General features: G+C 46.5%; 1 protein-coding gene across 2 annotated transcripts in view; it reads right to left on the bottom strand.

The window, feature by feature from the left end:
• Positions 1-21,174, bottom strand: part of COL6A2 (collagen type VI alpha 2 chain) — a 34,090-nt gene extending 12,916 nt beyond the window's left edge. The window contains exons 1-11 of one of the 2 annotated variants that reach the window (XM_037065178.1): positions 21,067-21,174; positions 4,344-4,483; positions 3,551-4,149; positions 3,293-3,313; positions 2,484-2,549; positions 1,878-1,931; positions 1,754-1,798; positions 1,423-1,449; positions 1,149-1,175; positions 1,000-1,044; positions 352-405 (exon numbers count right to left, since the gene is read on the bottom strand). In XM_037065178.1, coding sequence (XP_036921073.1) covers positions 352-405; positions 1,000-1,044; positions 1,149-1,175; positions 1,423-1,449; positions 1,754-1,798; positions 1,878-1,931; positions 2,484-2,549; positions 3,293-3,313; positions 3,551-4,149; positions 4,344-4,455 — 1,050 coding nt within the window. In that variant the 5' untranslated portion in view covers positions 4,456-4,483; positions 21,067-21,174. The remainder of the gene's footprint in view (positions 1-351; positions 406-999; positions 1,045-1,148; positions 1,176-1,422; positions 1,450-1,753; positions 1,799-1,877; positions 1,932-2,483; positions 2,550-3,292; positions 3,314-3,550; positions 4,150-4,343; positions 4,484-21,066) is intronic. The other variant, XM_037065179.1, reaches the window with a different exon arrangement.
• Positions 21,175-21,546: the final 372 nt, after the last annotated feature.

Here is a 21,546-nt window from a genome sequence, read left to right on the forward strand (position 1 = left end):
GCTCAAGGCCAGCTGACGTGGGAATGGTGACCAGCCACCCCCCTGCCCACACACACATCATCTGGATTGGATGCTCCACTTGGGTCTCGGTGGCCAGAACCCGCCAGACTTGGGTGGGACAACCAGATAAACCTCAGAGCCGAGCTGTCAGGACTCTGGGGAGCAGCTGCCCCGAGGCCACTTCATCCTGTTGTGACCCCAACCCAGTCTGGTTCCTGGGTAGGGACAGGGAGGGGCAGGGCAGGGCCGAAGAAAGAAACCAAGCTCAGGGACTCCCAGCTTTCCCGACCCCGCCTGGCGCCTACACAGGGTTTTAACGTTCATGCGAAGAGGAGCCAGAGCCATGCTTACCCGAATCCCAGCGTCTCCCTTGCAGCCAGGAGGTCCGATGCGCCCCAGCTTGCCCTGAAGTAGGAGAGGGGAGCAGAAGATGCATCAGGGGCGAGAGTTTGGGGATGATGCGCCAACGGCAGGTGTAAATGTGATGGGACAGGCACAGGTGCAGTCCGTGCCAGCCTACGAGCACTGGGCACACACGTGCCACTGTGTGTTTTAACGGCTTGACTGTCATGGTGGCATCGCTGTGGGAGCGGGACAGTGGCCGTGGCACAAGTGTGGCTGTGGCACAAGTGCCAGAGTGCCTCCTCCACTTGTGTGCATGCCTATATGCACACGTGATGTGTGTGCATGGGTGAGTGCATGCACAAGATGTTTGTGTGCATGCGTGTATGTGTGTGAATTGCCACTCAGGCCAGTGTGGGGTTGTGCAGAATACACTGGAAGTTCCTGTGAGGCTGGGCCATGGTTTTCAGAGGCAAGTGTCCATTCCTGCCCTTGCAATGGCCTCGTTTGTCCTGAGTCCGCAGCACAGGCACAGACTGGGACTGCTGCAGCCACTGGGGAGAGGCCAGGCCCCAGGGAAGGACCCGGGAGCCTGAGAGATGCTGCAGGGCATGATCCCCCTGCCCAGCCTGGGATGCAGCCCGGGGAGCTCTCTACCTTCTGTCCATCGGTCCCATTCTTGCCCGGCAGGCCGGAGGCACCCTGGAGGGAGAAGGGAGAGGGGACTGTTGTCAGACCTGATTGTCTTCCCTTGGAGGAGCAGGAAGGTGGGGTGCCCTGCCCGCCTGGCCCTACACATGTCTTACCTTCCGCCCGTCAGCTCCAAATTCTCCCTGTGCAGAAGGAAAGTGAGGCTGTGAGCTCAGATCTGCAGCATCACAGACCCCCTACCTTAGGGGCCCTGTTCTGCCCTTGGCCCTATGCGAGGCCAGGAGGACCCCAGAACAAGGCCACCACAGCACAAAGCCATATAGTGCCCCCAGCAGGAACCACAAGCTCGCTGAGGATGCTGTGCGGAGTTGGAGCTGAGGCTCAAGCAGACACCAAGTGGAATCTGGCTACTGGGAGCTGGAATCTCACCTTCTCTCCTTTGAAGCCAGGAACACCCTGAGGTCGGAAGGAAAGAAAAGCAGCATTATGGTGGGGAGTGTGTGTGTGACCCAGCAGGTCACCAGAGCGGGCTAGTGGTCATCAACCTTGGGTAGGGAGACATGACTGAGGCTCAGTATAGACATTTGGTTTGGGGACAATACTCAAAATACTGAGGTGCTTCACTTCCTTGAGTTAGGGGAGGGAGGCAGGCTGGACCAGAGACATCTTGGCCCTTTGGGCTGGTCCCACTGGGAGCCAGGCAGCCCTTGGCTTGTCTCCAGTGTCCCCAGCCACTGGAGCAGGGCTGGGTGCAACTTGCCTTGGGTCCTGGGAATCCGATAGGGCCTTCAATGCCTGGGTCCCCCTGCGGAAGAACAAACGGCCATGGGTATAATTCCAGCATGGAGAGCAGAGGCTGCCGGGCTGGGTGGGAGGGCACGTACCTGTCGCCCTTTCTGTCCGGGCTCTCCAGGCTCGCCCATGTTGCCCTTGGCACCCTAAAAACAGACAACAGAAAAGGGGTAAGTTGAGGCAGGGAGGGGTGGGGTAGGCCATTAGGGACCCTGTCACTGGTTCCTGGGAGATGGAAGAGTGACAGGCTCCGTGTCAGCACGGCTCAGCTGCTGGTCCCTGCCAGGCGACAATGGCAACACCACATCAGGATATCCCAGCGTAGGGTCAGCAGCCTTGACCTCAGAGAATCCTGACCTCTGTCAGTGGAGGGCCTGTTGTGGTCTGACCCGCAGTCCGGGGGGGGGCGGGTGCCCAGCTCCGACTCCACACTGGCCTGGGCAGCCCTTGCCCTCGAGCTGCCTGTGATACCAACTTGTTTGCTTTATGTGAGCATTTTAATGGCAAGCCCTAATTTCAAAAATGTCTCTACTTTCCTCACAATGTCATTTAAAAGGAAGCAGATAAAATGGAGTTTTAGTTCCTCCAGGGTCAGAAGCATTGAACCCATCAAAGTGTAGTTGGCCCGAAATGCATGGTTCAAGAGGGACTGGGGGCTTCCCAGCAGGGTGGACTCCAGGGTGGGCTGGGTATCTTACCTTCTGTCCGCGGTAGCCTTTGGGACCAGGGGGCCCGGGGATCTCCAGACAGCTCACCTTGTAGCACTGAAATAGGAAGCAAGGGACAGCGTGAGGGCAGCATGACACGTCCAGCTGGGAGGGAGGGAAGACGCTGCCCAGGCCCCCAGCCTGCTGGGGGCAGGCCATCCTGAGCACGGGGCTGGAAAAAGGGCTGGAGTCAGGAGGTGCCCCCCAGCGCGGGGGTCTATATGCGCTCTAGGCCAGCTTTGGAAACCGAGGCTGGGCTGAGTGGTGACTAACAGGAGCAGGGGTGAAGGAGCGGTCGGCTGGCACCCGCGTGCTCGAGTGTCACACTGCTGGGCTGTGCGCAGCTCTTCCGGGGACCATGTGCTGGCAGGAGCCTCGCCGAGTGGGAAACACTCCTTCCCAGCCCGTGAGCTGGAGCTGGGTGCACAGGCACGGAGCATGTCAGGGACCCGGGGCTGCACATCCTGTGCCGGGCATCCAACCGTCCACTTGACTGGGTTCAGGGGGGCGGAGCTTGTCAGTCTAGGAGGCCACCCTCAGCCTCAGTGCTCACCCACTTGGCATGTGCTTGGTGGATGACCCTAATGTTGACCTCCTGGGTTCAAACTGCAAGGTTTGGATCAGAAGCCATAGTACCAAACTCAAGAGTCTCGGGCCCTACAGGGAGCAGAGGGGTCTCTCTCCCTGGCAGTGCCAGGGGGCTGGCACGGTGGGCGAAGTGTGTAATCTCTGCTGGGTGAGCGCCTGAGAGGGCCCAGGACACACCCAACAGGGCTGGTAGGGACAGCATTGCCTCTCACCTCTCCATAGGCCTCATGTTTCTGCAGAAAAGACAGAGAGAAACCCGGGTTAGCCACGAGCTGGAGGAGATCGGGGCCACTCTGCATCAGCCAGGGAAGCCAGGGAAGCCTGGTGGGACCCTGACCAGGCTTACCTCACAGAAGGTAAACTGAGGCTGGTGCCCAGGGACCAGGTCTCGGGGCTCCCGAACCCACCCTCCACCCCACACTTGTGGGTTGACGGTGGCCCTGGGAAGTTGGGATGCCATGGCTACTCACCATGACCTTTATGATGCGGTTGATGGTGTCCTGGTCGATCTCGCTGGAGTCCGGCCGCATGGTGGCGTAGTTACTGCGGTAGAGCTCGTGGGGTGCGCTGGCGATTTCACGCAAGCCCTGTTCATTCAGGTTCCGGTTCGGGGCCACAGCGAAGAGCCGGATGCCTTCCTCGCGGGCCCGCTCAGCCTGCAGCTTGATGCCACCACATGGGCTGCCAGTGACGTGGCCATCGGTGATGACCACCGCGAAGTTGATCGCGCCCTTGGTCCCCTGCTGCTGGACCTGCCTGGTCATGTTGCCCAGTGCGCAGTCGGTAAAGGTGCCGCGGCGGAAGGAGCGGATGCCCTGCAAGCCCTTGATGAAAGAGGCCCGGTCGCTGCCTGGCGGGCTGAACACCTCCACCTGGTCGGAGAAGTGCAGGCCGCCGTAGCGCCAGCTCAGGGCCACCTGGTCCAGGTACAGCTCGTCCTGCAGCTGGCTGATGAACTGTGGCACAAACTGCTGCATGTGGTAGAGCAGGCTGTCGGTGGGGGACTGCATGGTGACGCTTTCCGAGGTGTCCAGCACAAAGTACACATTGACTGGGCAGTCGGCTTTCTCTGGGGGACACGGGAGGAGTCACTGGGCTGCACACCGAGGCCCTGTGGTGGGCCGTCCTGAGACCCTGTGCACGTGGGCGGTCCTGGGCTCTGCCTCACAACGGCCACCCCTGCATGCAGGGCCCTGGCTCCCCACCAGCCGTCCCTGCTGTGCCCTCTGCTTATTGTAGGAGCCCCAGCCCCAGCGGCTGTACCTGGACAGCTGCTTCTCTCTGAGGTTTCTGGTGCGATGACCTGCTGCTGCTGGGCATGCAGAGCTCCCAGGAGCCCCCAGAGCAGGAGGGCGGAACAGGAGCCTCGGAACATCTTGGTGGCACCTGTGGTCCCTGACGACCTGCAACAGGGAGGGTGGCTGCTGCAGACAGCGCCCTCCCCCCACCCCCAGAGCCCTCCTGCCCATGGTGGTGGGGGCAGCACACGCAGTGGGTCAGCCATCACGGGGCTCAGGAACCCGGGTGGGGGCCACCGATGTTTAGTGGTGCAGAGACTGACAACTTTGGGCTCAGTTCTGGGTGGGATTAGCTCATTCCCCATTGTCCCTACCCTGGAGGCTGGGTCTGGAAGACAGGCAGATTCTTGGGAACTCAAACGGTTGACCACATTGTGAGAACAGAGCGGCATGGACAGGGGAGGGGGTGTGCCGGGGGCAGGGCAGAGAGGTCAGCTTGGGTTGACTGGGAGGAGAAGCTTTGGGGGAGGGGTGAGAGAGGCCCTGGCCATGGTCGGGGGTGGTACTTGATTCTATCATCCAAAGACCCCACACTGACCAGTTAGGGAAAATGGCCTCCGGGATGGAATATAGGGGCCAAGACCCAGATAGGCCTAGAGGCTGGCAGGGGTTGGGGTACCTTCCCCAGAGCCATTCACTGTGCCCAGGCATGTTTCCACAGATGTGAGCTTTCCCTGCCCCTTGCTGTCCTCTGCCAGGCCCACCCTGCAGCTGCACAGCCTGGGAGAGCACCTGGAGGCTGGGGCAGGTGGGGCAGCTGGGCTTTGGGGACCAGATGTGAGAGGAATGAGAACTGTCTGTGGGAATGTGGGGAAGGGACCTGGCCTGGCTCTTCTGGTGGAGACCCCTGCAACCCCCAGCTGCCTCTCAAAGCCCCGGGAACACTCGCAAGCAGCCTTTGCATAAGCCCTTGAGGGGAAGAATTGAGGCCTCCAGCCAACAGCTGGGGGAGTGAGCCGTCTTAGAGGGATATCCTGCATCCCAGTCAGGGCTTCACTTGACCATGACCCTGGCCAATACAGATCATGGCTGTATCTCATGAGGGCCCTTGATCTGGAACCACCCAGTCAAGCCCCTCTTAAATTCCTGAACCACATAAATTATGAGATAGTAAATGCTTCTTGCTTTAAATCACTGAGTTTTGAGGGAATTTATCACGTAGCAATAGATAACGAATAGAGGCATCAAACTCCCCACAGTATTGTAGACAGAAGACAATGAGATAATAACTTTGGAATTTTGAGAAAAACAAAATGAACCAACAATGTCTTCCCAGTCAACTTATCTTTCATGTACAAGAATGAAAGTCTCGAGTGAAAATGGGCTCAGATCTACACTACCTACATACCATTGTTAAAAAAAATTCTGCAAGGAATTTCTGCAGATAACAGAATAAATAAAAAGGAAAAGAAATTTGAGAAGTACCATAAAATGCAGAAAATAAAGGGAAAACGAGTCAGGAAGCATAAAATTAAATGCCAGAAAAGTGACATAGATCCGTTGTGACAATAAATGTGAATGGTTTAAATTCTCCTATTAAAGAGAAACCTTCCGCAGTTGGATAAAAAAAAATAAAGCCGGTGTCAATGACGTCTGTGAGAGTCACACTTTAAACTGAATATCACGGATGGTGCTAAGAAAATGAGTGCGAAGAGGTGGGTGCAAATGAAAGAAGAGGGACAGTATTGTGTGGGGCTGGGTAGCATTTAAGACAGAAGAATGAGAGGTGGGGCCAAGAGAGACAAAGGCTGCAGCCTAGTTGTAAACCTTCACCTACTACATGTCACAATATAAATTGTATCAAGCAACCCAATTAAAAAGTGGGCAAAGGACTTGAGCAGACACTTCTCCAAGGAGGACATACAGAGGATCCAGAGACACATGAAAGGATGCTCAGTATCGCTAGCTATCAGAGAGATGCAAATTAAAACCACAATGAGATACCACTTCACACCGGTCAGAATGGCCATTATAAACAACGCAGCGAACGACAAGGGTTGGAGAGGTTGTGGAGAAAAGGGGACCCTAGTTCACTGTTGGCGGGATTGCAGACTGGTACAACCATTATGGAAAACAGTATGGAATTTTCTAAGAAAACTAAAAATGGACCTGCCTTTTGACCCAGCAATTCCACTGTTGGGATTATATCCTAAGAACCCTAAAACATCAATCCAAAAGAACCTATGCACCCCGATGTTCATAGCAGCACAATTTATAATAGCCAAGAGCTGGAAGCAACCTAGGTGCCCGTCAGTAAATGAATGGATCCAAAAATTATGGTACATTTACACAATGGAATTCTAGGCAGCAGAAAGAAAGAAGGAGCTACTATGCTTTGCAACAGCATGGATGGAACTGGAAAGCATTATGCTGAGTGAAATAAGCCAGGTAGTGAAAGACAAATACCATATGATCTCACCTTTAACAGGAAGCTAAACAACAAAACAAACAAGCAAGCAAAATATAACCAAAGACAATGAAATAGAGAACAGGCTGACAGGGACCAGAGGGGAGAGGGGAGGGAATTTCAGGGGAAAAGGGGAAGGATTCACAGGAACAAGTATAAAGGACACATGGGCAAAAACAAAACTAAGGGGGGTGGAAATGGGAGGGAGCTAGGGAGCACGGGGTGGGGGGCTGGGATGGGAGTAAAAGACAGAAAACTGTACTTGAATAATAATTAAGTAAAAAATGCTTAAAAAGCAACATCTAAAAATTGAAGAAAAATTTACAAACTGAAGTCATGGTAGAAGACTAACTCACCTTTTTAAGTTATTGACAGATCAGATAGGGAGGGGGAAAGAAAGGGAGAAAAACATCAATGTGTGGTTGCTTCTCACACGCCCCCACTGGGTACCTGGCTCGAAACCCAGGGATGTGCCCTCTGGAAATCAAACCAGTGACTCTTTGGTTTGCAGGCTGGCACTCAATCCACTGAGCCATACTAGCCAGGACAAGAATATATATTTTTTAAACATAGAGAATTTGGATAATGTGAGTAAAACACACACATATTACCTATTTATGTCTTTGAAACAGAGAAATAAGAAATATATATTCTTTTTAAAAATTTTAGTTACTTATTTTTAGAGAGAAGGGAAGGGAGGGAAAAAGAGAGGGAGAGAAATATAGGTGCATGAGAGAAACATTGATCAGTTGCCTCTAGCACACTCCCAACAAGGGGCTGGCCCACAACCCAGGCATATGCCCTGATGGGGAATTGAACTGGTGACCTTTTGCCTTTTGATTTGCAGGATGACACCCAACCTCCTGAGCTGCACCAGTCAGGGTATGAATATATATATATATATATATATATATATATATATATATATATATATTTAAAATTTTTTTACAAAATTTGGTCCTAGAGTAAGCTACAAGGAAACCTTAAATTTATTTTTTTTAATTGGAAATTGTACAGATCAAATTCTCTGAGTCACAATGCACAACCAGTCACTGATAAGACAAAGAAAAAAATCAAAACACCTGAAAATTTAAAAATTTTCTCATAAAAATAGAAATCAGTAACAATTAGAATGTTACACATAAAAACAAACATCAGAAAGCCAAAGCTATAATCCGAGGAAAATGTATAGCCTTTGATACTTCATGTTATAAAATGAGAAATCAGCATAACAGGTTAGGCATGTAGTTGAAGTAACTAGAGACAAAGAAAAGCAACAAGATGAGTCTCAGGAAAGCAAGAGACCGAAAATAATAAAAAATAAATCAATTGATTAAAAATTACTTAGACTAGAATAAAAAATAGATCTAAGAGCTGACTCTGAAAAGGACAATAAAATAGAAAAGTTTTTTAGCAAGTCTAATCATAAGTACGAATAGGAAAATATACAAATTTAAGAATAATTAAAATAATATAATATACGAGGAAGATTTTTGTGGCTGTTTGTTTTTAACGACCATACCACATGCAGCTCTGAGCTAATACATGTGAAAGACTATTTTCTGGGAAAAATTTTGAGAAGAGGTGACGAATTGTCTAGACTCTGTTCTAGAAGGAATTAACACACTGGAAGGAAATATATCCCCAAAGGCTCTTACCCAGGCAGCTTTTGAACGAGTCTTTTGCATCTTCTAGGACAAACACATATCTGCTATTTAATTTGCTTCAGGACATAACATTACAAGCTTCTTTTCCATTTATTTTTAAACTTGGCAAAACTTGAGACCAAAAGTTGACAAAAGAAATCCTTAAAAGGAGCTCTACAAAAATTTTAATCTTAGAAGATAAAATCCAGTAGCCTATTAAGAATCACTAGACCAGAACAAAGATTTAGTTATAACAAAAATACAATGATGCAACACTAGGGAACATATTAATGTAAGTCACTTTACTATAAAAAAGGAAATCATTTTCTGCTTTAATAGACCCCCCAAATGTCTATTTTTGATTTTAAAAAAAGACAAGGAAAAACTTCACAACAGCCTTTTGTATTGAATTAACATTATAAAGTATATATATTTCAAATTTAGACCCAATATCATATTTTATGCAAAAACTAAAATAGAAGTTCTTCTCTTTGTGGGTCACAGACCCTTTTAGGATTCTGGACAGTTTCACCTGACACAAATGCATAGATATGTGTATATTAGAAATCCTATCCTTTAAGAATTCAGGGAGCCCATGGACCTGATCCTGGATTAAAAACTCTTGTACTCAAAGAATGCCCATCAGAATACCGCCCCCCCAAAAAAAAGACAAAGAGTGTTCATCTCCCTGCATATTATTCAGCGCTGCATTGGAAGCCAATGCAATAAAACAAACAAACAAAAAAAAAAACCCACGAAAAACCCAAAATATAAACTTGGAAAGGAAGAGATGGTAACTGCCCTGTTTAAGATGGGACTGTCTACCTAGAAAACCCAAGGAAATCAATGGAACATAGTTTAGGGGAGAGAGAGAAAGGTGGGGAGAGTAGAATGCAGTGAGGCAGTTAAAATTATTGTGTGTACACACACATACATGTTCAAAAGCTATACAGTTTCTTCTATTAGTAACAACCAATGAGATAATGTAATAAAAAAACAGAATTTAAACTAGCAAGAAAAAACATGTAAAGCCAAGGAATAAACTAAAAAAAATCTATTTTCAGAATGTGTAAGCCTTAAGAAAAACTAAAAAGTTCTCTAAGGAACACATTGGAGAGATAAATCTTGGTTTTGGATGATAAATACAATATTTAAGAATATCATGAGCGCGGGCCTGCGAACCACACAATCGCGGTTCAATTCCCAGTCAGGGCACATGCCTGGGTTGTGGGCCAGTTCCTAGCAGGGGACTCATAAGAAGCAACCATACATTGATATTTCTTTCCTTCTCTCCTTCCCTTCCCCTCTAAACATAAATAAATAAAATCTTTAAAAAAAAAGAATATCAAGGGGCATGAAGGGGGAAAATGGACTACTGTAATAGTATAATCAATAAAATATATTTTTTAAAAAGAATATCAGTACTTCTGACTAAATATAAAACTGAATAAGGGTCCAGCCAAGGTGGGGGTGTAGGTGGAAACACTGTGCCTCCTTGCACAACCAAGTTTAAAGACAACAAAATTTTAGTAACAAAAACGCAACCAAAGCACAGAAAATTGAACTGTACAGAAGTCCGACAACAACGAACCCTTCATCCAGAAGGGTAAGAGGGGCGGAGTCAGCAGCTGGCGGAGCAGGGTCAGGCAGGAAAAGGTAGCTGGACCGACCCAGGTGCGCAGGCGGGGGTTGGCAGATCCCAGGCATAGGGTGGCAACGGATGGACCCAGTGGGGGTGTAATGCAGCTGCCTGACTGCGGTCACACATTCACACTCAGATAAAACAGGCCAAGGAGTGAGCAGTGAGACAGACCACGCAGGCTAGGGCTCCAGCGACGGGAATTAAAGCCTAAAAGCACCAATTGGAAAAATTTTCGGGGTTGAGGTGCCGGGAGAAGCTCTCAGGCTCACAGAGAGTTTGTTGGAGAGACCCACAGGGTCCTGGAGGGTGCACAGGCCCACACACCCAGGAGCCAGCACCAGGGGGGCCCGGTTTCCTTGTGGGAAGCAGCAGAGGGGACCGAAATCTGAGAGAGAGCAGAAAAAACGCCATTGCCCCTCCCTGACCCCGTCCCTCCCCACATACAACATCACCACCCAGCAACTGGGTCGCCTCACCCTGGTGAACAGCTAAGGCTCCGCCCCTCATACATAACAGGTGTGAACAGACCAAAACATTATGGCTCAAGAAAAACAGCTCAAAGCCCCTGAGCCTATAATTCTAAGTGACCAAGAGATAGCCAACCTATCAGATGCACAGTTCAAAATATTGGTGATCAGGATGCTCACAGAACTGGTTGATTTTAGTCACAAATTAGAGGAACAAATGAAGGCTAAACTAATTGAAATGAAGGAAAATGCACAAGAAACCATTAGTGATGGAAAAGAAACTGGGACTCAGATCAAGGGAATAGACCAGAAGGAAGAAAAAATGACCAAACAGAAAAGAATGAAGAAACAAGAATTCAAAAAAATGAGAATAGGATTAGGAACCTCCAGGACATCTTTAAACATTCCAACATCGAAATTATAAGGGTACCAGAAGGGGAAGAGGAACAGCCACAAGTGGAAAAGTTATTTGAACAAATAATAAAGGAGAACTTCCCCAATCTGGCAAAAGAAATAGACTTCCAGGAAATCCAGGAAGCTCAGAGAGTCCCAAAGAAGTTGGACCCAAGAAGGAACACACCAAGGCACATCATATTACATTAGCCAAGATTAAAGTGAAGGAGAGAATCCTAGAAGCAGCAAGAGATAAGGGGACAGTCATCTACAAAGGAGTTCCCATCAGACTGTCAGTTGATTTCTCAAAAGAGACCTTCCAGGCAAGAAGGGGCTGGAAAGAAGAATTCCAAGTCATGAAAGGCAAGAATCTATATTCAAGATTGCTCTATCCAGCAAAGCTTTCATTTAGAATGGAAGGGCAGATAAAGTGCTTCTCAGATAAGATCAAATTCAAGGAGTTCATCATCACCAAGCCCTTATTATATGAGATGTAAAGGGACTTATCTAAGAAAAAGAAGATGAAAAATATTAACAGTGAAAGGACAGCAAACTCACAGTTACTAACAACCACACCTAAAACAAAAGCAAACTAAGAGGACAGCTAGACCAGGAGCGGAGCCATAGAAATGAAGAACACATGGAGGGTTAGCAACAGGGGAGTGGGAGGAGGAGAAGAGGGGAGAAGATACAGAAAATAAGTAGCATAGATGGTAAGTTAAAAATAGATAGGGGGTGGGCAAGAATAGTAGGGGAAATATAGAATCTAAAGAACTTGTGACACATGGACATAATCTAAAGGGGGGAATGGTGGGGGAGGGGGATGTGCAGGGGGAGGGGAATGAAGCGGGGAATCGGACAACCGTAGTGGCATAATCAATAAAATATATTTTTAAAAAGTAAAACTGAATAAAAATTTGATCAAAATCTTCAAGAAAAGTTTTTGGTTTTTTGCTCCTATGTACTGACAAAATAAATCTAAGATTCATCTGGAAACATAAGGAAAAGTAGCTCAGAAAAAAATAAAAAATAAAGGGTGATGAGGAATCATGGTAGGAAGTGCACATGATACAATCAACTTACAGTGATTGAACAGTTGTGGTTTTGGTGCTGGAACAGGGCCACTGACCCCACAGCAGTGGACACAGCAACGTACACGAACTGAGGAGATGAGATGGTGGCCTTCAGAGCAGGAAAAGGGCTGGGACAAGGGCTCACAATGTGAGCAGGAGTAAAGGCAACCCCACCTCACACAGGACACCCAAATACATCTCAGGAGAAGGAACTGGGAGGAGGCACTGAGTGCCAAACATGGACCAAAGAAGTCTTTGAAGAAAACAGAAAGGATGAAATTCAGTGTAGTATCTTCCACAGTTACTCTCCTCCGGTCACTGTGCGCCATCACCTAGCACTCACACAGCCCTTGGATATAGGCAGTATGGGAACACCATTTCAGGGAGGAGGGAACTGAGAGTCAGTGCTGGTCACTTGTCCAAGGTGTTCAGCTAGAGGCTGGGGTCCAAACCCAAGCAGCTTGGGTCCAAGTTTCCACTCCTGACAACTGGGCTTCCACACATGACCTTTGTTACAACAGAAGCAACGTGAGAAGGGCGTGAACAGACTAAGAACCAGGCAACAGACTTTCTGATTCATGATCAAGATGTTACATTCATAAGGTTTAAAATTTCTGATGGCCTCTTATTAGGTGTGTACATGTTTATAATTGTCATATCTTCTTGCTGTGTTGAACCTTTTATTAGTATATAATGTCTGTCTTTGTCTTTTATTATCGCTTTGATTAAAGTCCAATTTCCTCTGATATTCATATAACCACCCTTGAATTCTTTTGGTGCATGGAATAAACTTTTCCGTCCTTTCACTTTCAACTTATTTGTGTCTTTGGATATAAAGTGAAGATTTGTAGAAAGCAATATAGTTGAACTGTTTTTAAAAAACCCATTCTGCTGGTTTCTGTCTTTTGATTGAAGGGCTTACCCATTTACATACCACTAAAAGAACTGTTAAGGAGAGGCTTACTTTTGCCGTTTTGCTATTGTTTTCTTTGTGCCTTACAGCTTTTTTGTTCCTCGTTTTCTGCACCACTTTCTTCATTTGTGTTTAGTTGAATTTTGTAGTGAAACATTTACATACTTTCTTCCCTTCTTTTTGTATATATACTTTAGGTATTTTCTTTGTGGTTACCATGGGGATTGCATTTAACATCCTGAAGTTACAACACTGTAATTTGAATTTGTGCTAGCTTTATTTCAATAAAGCTAGCTTTATTTCAATCTTTGCTGCTTTAAGAGTTCCATCCCTAGCCCCTTCAGTTATTGATGCCACAAAATTACATCTTTAAAACATTTTTAAATTAAAAACATTTTTTTCAAATACACTTTACATTCAATATTATTTTGTATTGTATTAGTTTCAGGTGAAAAGGACATCTTTATCTGTGTGTCCAAAAATGTAAACAAATGTTTTAAAGAAATTAGTCCCTTAAATCATGTGGAAAACAGAATATGGTTACAAACCAAAATTACAATTGTACTAGGTTTTAGACTAGTAATGTTTTTTTTTAAGTATTAACGTCTTAAATCATGTAGAAAACAAAAAGTGGAGTTACACATCATTGTTTCAACAAGAATAGTTTTTTTTATAATCACTATAATGTACTTTATTTCTTCACAGACTTCAAGTTACTGTCTAGAGTGTTTTCATTTCACCCTGCAGGGCTCCCTTGGGCATTTCTTTCAGGGAAGTCCCTGGTTTAACAAACTCCCTCAGCTTTTGGTTTATCTGGGAATGTTTTATTTTTACCCTCACTTTTTTTTTTTTTTGCTGGTATAGGATTCTTGGGTGACAGTTTTTATTTTCTTTTAGTATTTTGAATATATCAGCCCACTGCATCTCATCTCCAAAGTTCCTGATGAGAAATCTGCTACTAACCTGACTGAGGGTCCCTTGGATATGATGAGTCAGTTCTCTCTTGCTAATGTCAAAACTCTCTCATCTTTTGAGTTGTATTATAATGTGTCTTGATGTGACATTCTTTGAGTTCATTCTACTTGGAGTTCATTGATTTGCTTCAATGTTTATATTTATGTTGCTCATAAAATTTGGGAAGTTTTTGACCATCATTTCTTCACATATTTTCTGTGCTCCTCCCCCAACTCCACCTCCTTCTGAAACTCCCACAACAGGTATGTAGACCCTTTAGGTTCTGTTCACTTCTCTGTAATCTTTTTCCTTTCTGCTCTTCAACTTCACTGATTCTTTCTTCTGTCTGTTCATATGTCTTTGCATCTAATACATTAAAAAATTATAGTTATTGTACTTTTCAGCTCCATTATTTCTAAATTCTGTATAGGTTTTCTGTTTCTTTACTGATATTTCCATTTTGTTCAGGCATTGTTTTCTTGACTTTCTCCATGCCTTCCTTTATTTTAGTTCTCTGAGCATCTTTAATGGCTGTGTTAAAGTCTTCGTTTAGTAGATCCACCACCAGGCCTCTTTCTGGGACAGTTTCTGTTGGTTTATATATTTTTTCCTTTGAGTGGACCATACTTTCTTATTTAATACATGTATGTCTTACAATTTTTGGTTGAAAACTGGATATTTGAATCTAATAATGTGGTAACTCCATAAATCATATTCCTTCCCTTCACTAGGGTTTGCTGGTTGTCTTTATTTTTGTGTGTGTTGATTGCTGTAGGCTGTCTCTGTGCCAAGGATCAGTCTGAGATATAAATGTAAGATCTTCTCAGGTTTTTCCTGAGCCTGCACCTTCCCCTGGGTGTGTATATGCAGTTGTTTTTGAATGTCCTAGTCTTCAGTGTCTATCTCCCAAAAGGAGAAAAAGAAAAATAAATGGGAGGAAAAGATGCCAACCCTCTAAATCCCCTTGAAGTGAATTCAACCGGAGAGGAAAGGACTTGAAGTGATGGGGGAAATTTAACAACAATGGCAAACTCAACAGGTTTAAAAATAAATTACACCAAGCATCTTCTCTGATCATGATGGGATAATGTTAGAAGTCAGTAAGAGAAGAAAAATGGAAAAATTTACAAAATTGTGGAAATTAAACAACTGACTCTTAAACAACCAATAGATCAAAGACAAAATCACAGGAGAAATTAGGAAATACTTAGACACTAATAAAAATGAAAACAAAATATATCAAAACATAAGAAACAGAGTAAAAGTATTACTAAGGGGGAAATTTACAGCTCTAAATATAAAAACGTAAACATAAAAAACAAGAAACATTTCAAATTAATAATCTAAGTTTACAATTTAAAGAACTAGAAAAAGAACAACAAGCTAAACCCAAAGATAAAGAAAGGAAAGACATAACAAAGAATATAGCAGAGATAAGTGTTAAAATAGGTAACAGACAAAAATAGAGAAAATAAATGAAACCAAAAGTTGGTTCCTTGAAAAGACCACTATTGACAAACCTTTAGCTAGGTGGACCAGAAAAAAATAGAGAAGATTCAAATTACTAAAGTCAGAAATGAAAGTGGGGCTTTACTACCAATTCTACAGAAATAAAAATGATTATAAGAAAGTATGATAAGCAATTGTATGTTAACAAATCAAGTGACCTAGATAAAATGAGCACATTCCTAGAAACAAAAAGCCTACAAAGGCCAAATCATGAAGAAATAGAAATTATGAACTGACTTATAAGTAGTAAGGAGATTGAATCAGTAAATAAAATATCCTGACAAAAAAAAAAATCCCTGGACATGATGGCTTCATTGGTAAATTCTACCAAACATTTAAAGGAAAATCTAGCACCAATACTTCTCAAACTTTAGCATTTTAATTCACCAAAATTCCATTTAAGAGGAGGGAATACACTCTAAGTCATTCAATGAGGCCAGCATTACCCTTATACCAAAGCCAGACAAAGACACTATAAGAAAAAAAAAAACTAGAAATAATACCCCTTATGAACATTGGTACTATAATCCTCAACAAAACATTAGCAAACACAATTCAGTAGCATAGTAAAAGCACTAACCACCACAACCAAGTGGGTTTTATTTCTGGAATGCAAGGATAGTTCAACATATAAAAATCTATCAGTGTAATACACCACATTAACAGAGTTAAGGAAAAAAACCCCTTATGATCATCTGAATCAATACAGAAAACACCTTTGATAAAATTCAACACCCTTTCATAATAAAAACACTCAACAAACTAGGACTAGAAGGAAACTACCTCAATATGATAAAAGCAAGATATGAAAATTCTGTATCAAACATCACTGGTGGGACACTGAGCTTTTCCTCTAAGATCAGGAACAAAGCTAAAATGCCCACTTTGGTCACTTCTACTCAAAATAGCATTAGAAGTCCTCACCTTAGCAATTAGGCAAGAAAAAGAAGGAAAAGGCATTCAAATAGAAAGAATGAAATAAAATGATCTGTTTACAGATGATATGATCTTATATGTAAAAAACACTAAAGATCCCATAAAAAGAAGCTTAGAATAAATAAATTCAGCAAAGTGCAGGATACAAAGTCAACACTGAAAAATCAGTTACAGTTTTGTTCACTAACAATGTATACTAACAAAGGAAATTAAGAAAACAATTCCATTTACATTAGCATCAATAGAATAAAATAGGAATTACTGTCACCAAGGAGGTGAAATATCTATTCACTGAAAACTATAAAACATTTCTGAGAGACATTATAGATTTAAATAAATGGAAAGATGTTCCATGTTCATGGATTAGAAGACTTAACAGTAAGATGTCAATAGCACCAAGGTGATTTACAGATTTAATGCAATCTTTACCGAAATCTCAATGTTGATTTTTACAGATAGAAAAATCCTTTCTAAAATTAATAAGAATTCTCAAGAGACCCCAAATAGAATAAAAAATCCTAAAAGAAAAGGACAAAGCTGAAGAACTCACACCGTCTGATTTCAAAACTTACTACAAGGCTACAATAATCAAAACTGTGGTAATGGCATAAAAACAGGTAACATAGACCAATGGAATAGAGTAGGGAGTCCAGAAATAACTCTTGCATATGTAGTGAAATGATTTTCAAAAAGGGGTCATGACCATTCAATGGGGGAAAAGACATTTTTCAACAAACAGTGCAGAAAAAACTGGATTTCCACCTGCGAAGGAATGCAGTTGGAACCTTACCTAACACCACACATAAGGATGAACTCAAAATGGCCCCATAACCTAATGTAAAATCTAAAACTATAAAAGTTTAGAAGAAAACAGAGGGCGAAATCTTCACAACATTAGATTTGGCAATGGTTTCTAGGATATGACTCCAAGAGCACAAACAACTAAAAAAAAATAGACAAATTAGCTTTCATGAAAATTAAAAAGAAAATTATGAATAAAAAAGCAACCTACAGAATGGGAGGAAATATTTGCAATCATTTTTATGATAAGGGACTAATATCCATAATACCTAGAGAACTAAAAATCAATCATGAGAAACCCCCAAACAGCCTGATTCAAAATGAGCAAAGGACTTGAACAGACATTTCTCTAAAGAAGAATTACCAGTGGCCAATAAGCACACAAAAAGATGCTCAACGTCACTGTTAGGGAAATGCAAGTCAAAGTTATGAGATACCACATCACACTCATTGGGGTAGCTACTATAAAAACCCCAGAAAACAGAAAGTGTTGGAGGGAATGTGGGGAAACTTGAATTGTTTGCTGGGATTGTAAAATGGTAGAGATGTTGTGAAAAACAGTGTGGGGGTCCCTTAAAAAAATAAAAGTGGGTTTACCATACACATATGGTCCAGCAATTCCACTTCTGGGTGTATACTCAAAAGAATTCAGAGCAGAGATAGTCCTACACCCATATTCATAGCAGTGCTATTCACAATGGGTATGTATAACATGTAAGCAACCGAAGCACCCAGTGATGGATGAATGGATAAGTATAATGTGGTCTGTACCTACAATGGAATATTATTCAGCCCTAAAAGGGAAGGAAATTCTGACACCTACTACAACCTGGGTGAGCCTCAAGGAAATTATGCCAATAAAACAAGCCAGCCACGAAAAGACAAAAATTAATGATTCCAATGATATGAGATACTTACCTCGAAAATCGTAGACGGGAGGCAGAATGGTGGCTGGCAGGGGCTGGGGGAGGGGATGTGGAATTAAGGGTTTAACGGGGACAGATTTCAGTTTTGTGAAATGAAAAGAACTGCAGAGATGGATGGGCACAACAATATCAATGTACTTAATACCACTGAACTATACACTTAAAAATGGCTAAGATGATACATTTTGCTATGTGTATTTTATCACAATTTTTAAAAATTTGGGGGGAAGCTCTTACAAATTAGCAAAAAATCGGCACCCCTGAGGCAGTTGGGGAAATCATCAACACCACAGTAACAACATTACAGTCAGTAACCAAAACATGTTGAACCGCACAAAAACCAAAGACACGCAGACAAACCAACAAGGCGGCATTCCTCGTCTGTGAAATTGGCAAAGAAGAAAAAAGTCAGTGACTCCGCCCATCACCGGTCCCTCGTGATGGACACCAGGGTCCTTCTCCACTTCTCTGGTGGGCGTGTGGCAACGGCCTTGAAAAAGCGCTGACACCTTTCACAAGCTTTGACCTAGACTCTGCTCTCCTGGGAGCAGGGGCCCCGCACAGCTGTCCACTCCTCACCTGCTCATCAGTGTCTACAGTGGGCCACCGACACTGGTGTGGCGTGGGGCGTTGACACGTGTTGAGTTCCCAGTGGGTCTGTGGGGAAAGCTGCTCTGACATGGCCCAAACCCAATATGTGCCCTTAGATGGGAGCTGCACCCCCCAACCCCGCCCCCAGCCTGTTCAATGAGCTGGACCCCATGAACCCAGGGTCCCCTTTGGCTTTGCACGACTGTGCAAAAGGAACCACAAGAGGGACTGACCCACTGAAATGTGGGGCCACGTTTTAAAAAAATCAAACTGTAATATTTGTGTTGTTCCTGAAACAATCACAAGAACTAGTTTTCCCAGGATTGTAAAGTGTTTCACGGCTGCAAATATGATCTACCCACACCCCGTGCGCCTGGAGAACTTCCCCCCAGCAGCCCTGGCAGGTAAAAAGGGCAGGTGCTGTTTATTTACCCTGCCCTCATTCTACAGATGAGAAACCGGAGGCTGCAGAGGAGGGTGGGAGAGGCCCAGGAAGAGCCATCAGGCCCAGCTCCTTCTCCCAGGCACTGGCCATCCCTTTTCCGTCCTGGTCCATGCCTGCTGGGGAGCTCATCTGAGGCTCTTCTGTTGTGCACGGCTCCCCACATGCCTGAGGGACCACAGGTGGCCCCCTCCACAACAGAGCCACCTGTGCCGGCTGGCAATGCAGAGTCACCACTGGGTGTTGGTGTGCACTGCCCAGTGCGAGGGACCTGTGCCCCACCTGACCAGGTGGCCCAGTGGATCACGCCCAACTTTTGCCCTGGACACTACCTTCCCTGTGGCTTCTCCTGCTGCAGGTGGGCCCATAAACTGACCCAGCCAGCTGTGTTCTGTACAGGCCTCCCAGGTCACTTTCATTAGCACAGCGAGGTGGCTCCAAAGTGGCCAGAGTGGCCCAGAGGCCTACTGAAACCTATGTCTAGCCAAGGGGACACACTTGGGCCCTGGGTACCCTGGCCCTCAGGGTACCAGGGAATCAGGAAATTCTAAGTCAAGTATGCCTGGGGGCCCAAGCCCTCTCCCCTGCCCCACTGTCTTGCTTCTGAATGCCTGAAGGAAAGCAGACAACTTCCCAAATGCCTGTCCCGCCTCCTGGCCTTGGATGTTAGGGAAATGTAAGATGGCCTCCTGGCCAGAACTCCTATGTTGAAAGGAAAAAGCCGGGGAAATCTGTGGATCTCAAGCCTACTTCCTTCTGGACATTCATCTGAAAGGGAAATTCCGCTCCTCTGGGACAGCTGGGTAGACCAGGGGTGTGGGTGTGGGAGTTGGCCATCTCTTCTCTGGGTACAGGGCCATATTCTAGGTGGGCACTGGGTGGAGTGGTGGGAACACCTAGGTCACCACACCCTGCTGTTTTGTGTGTTGTTACTATGTTACCAGGGTCAGTGGGCCTCTCAGAGATTGACTCCCCCACCCCCATTCCCCGAGGGTGCTGGAACTCAGCCCCGATGGGTGAGGAGTCCTGGGTGGGGTGGGGCCTGGCCCAGCAGGGAAGGCACCACAGGCCTGATCAGCTGGGCTCCCCAGTTACTCCCTGTGACTGCCTCTCGGCCCCCTGCTTAGTCTCCCAGTGTAGTTTGGGGGAGGAAGCCAGGGTGTGGACGGCTCCTCCAGCTGCAAGGGAATGGGGGAAAGGCTGGGTTGTTGCTCACTCTGAGGGTAGGGGTGTAGGACCTGTCTCCCTCCCAACCCTGTCCCTACCTTTGGTGTATTGGAGATCCCATCCTCCCCTGGTACCCCCAGGAGCTCATTCTATCCTGGCTTCTCTTTCCAGGAAGAAGAGCACCCTCTTCCTCAGCCCAGGGGAGAGGGGCCAGCACCACTGGAGACCCTGTACCCAGTTCCACACCACAGTGGGGGTGTCTTCCCAGGGGGTCACTTGGGCCCTCAACCCTCTGAAGGTGTCTTCTAGGCCGCAGACCTCCCAGGCCCTCGAATAGATCTGAACTCAGATGCCGAGCCCCTCTGGCTATTTGGTGACTTGGCGGGGTGGTGAGGTCCCTGCAGACAGCCCCAATTTCTGCATCTTAGCATTGAGCCCAGGAATAAGGAAGGAGTCCCCTTCCCAATCGCGTGCCAGAAGAGACCAAGTCGCGGGTGAGCAGGCAATAACTCGGCACCCCCTGGTCCCACCGCCGAGGCAGCTAAGGCGTGGACGTGAGGAACTGTGATCTAGCGCCTAGCGGTTGAAGTGGGGCCGTGAAAGAGGGCCCATTACCGCGGGGTGGGGAGAGCCCGCAGGGACACCATCCTAGGAGGGCCTATCCCGTGCCCTTGGGACCCAGGTCCTCTTCGCTCCTATCCTGTCTTGTCAGGCAGGACTTGCTCATGAGCGGGATGCGGATCCAGGCGGCTGTCCGGGTCCCAGGGCCAGACCACAAGTCCATGCAGAGGGTCCGGGTCCCGGGGTCGAGGGGTGCTTACCTGACCCTGAACGCGCGCGGGGCGCCCTCGCCGGACAGGTCCCGAGGAGGCTCCGGGTCTTGACCGCCGAGAGTCGGAGCGGAGTGGGCAGGAGGGAGGGGACCACGGGAGGGGCCGCAGTCTTTATACCCACCCCGCCCCCTCCCAGCCCGCCCCCAGATGCGCGGCCACCGGGAGGCGCTGCAGCCACGCGTATGGGCCGGTAGGGGGTACCGCGGGCCGAGGGGGCTGTGGGGGGAACCGAGGAAGGGCCGAGAGGGAGTGGGGCGGAATAGCCACCTCCCGCTCCCGAGGCGCGGCGAGAGTGGGGCACTGCCACTTCTCCCGAAACAGTCCCGGGCGAAGTCAGAGGCCCTCCCCACGATGGGCCGGTCTGCCTGCTGCCCTCGCCCCACTTGCCGGGCCGCGTCCACTCGGGTTGGGGACCACGCCCGGCACCGAGGGTTGACGAGGGGCGACGTGCACTCCCCCTCAAAGGAG

This window comes from Sturnira hondurensis, unplaced genomic scaffold, assembly GCF_014824575.4.
Source record: "Sturnira hondurensis isolate 20B ecotype Veracruz unplaced genomic scaffold, ASM1482457v3 Scaffold0015596, whole genome shotgun sequence".
NCBI classification, from domain to species: domain Eukaryota; kingdom Metazoa; phylum Chordata; class Mammalia; order Chiroptera; family Phyllostomidae; genus Sturnira; species Sturnira hondurensis.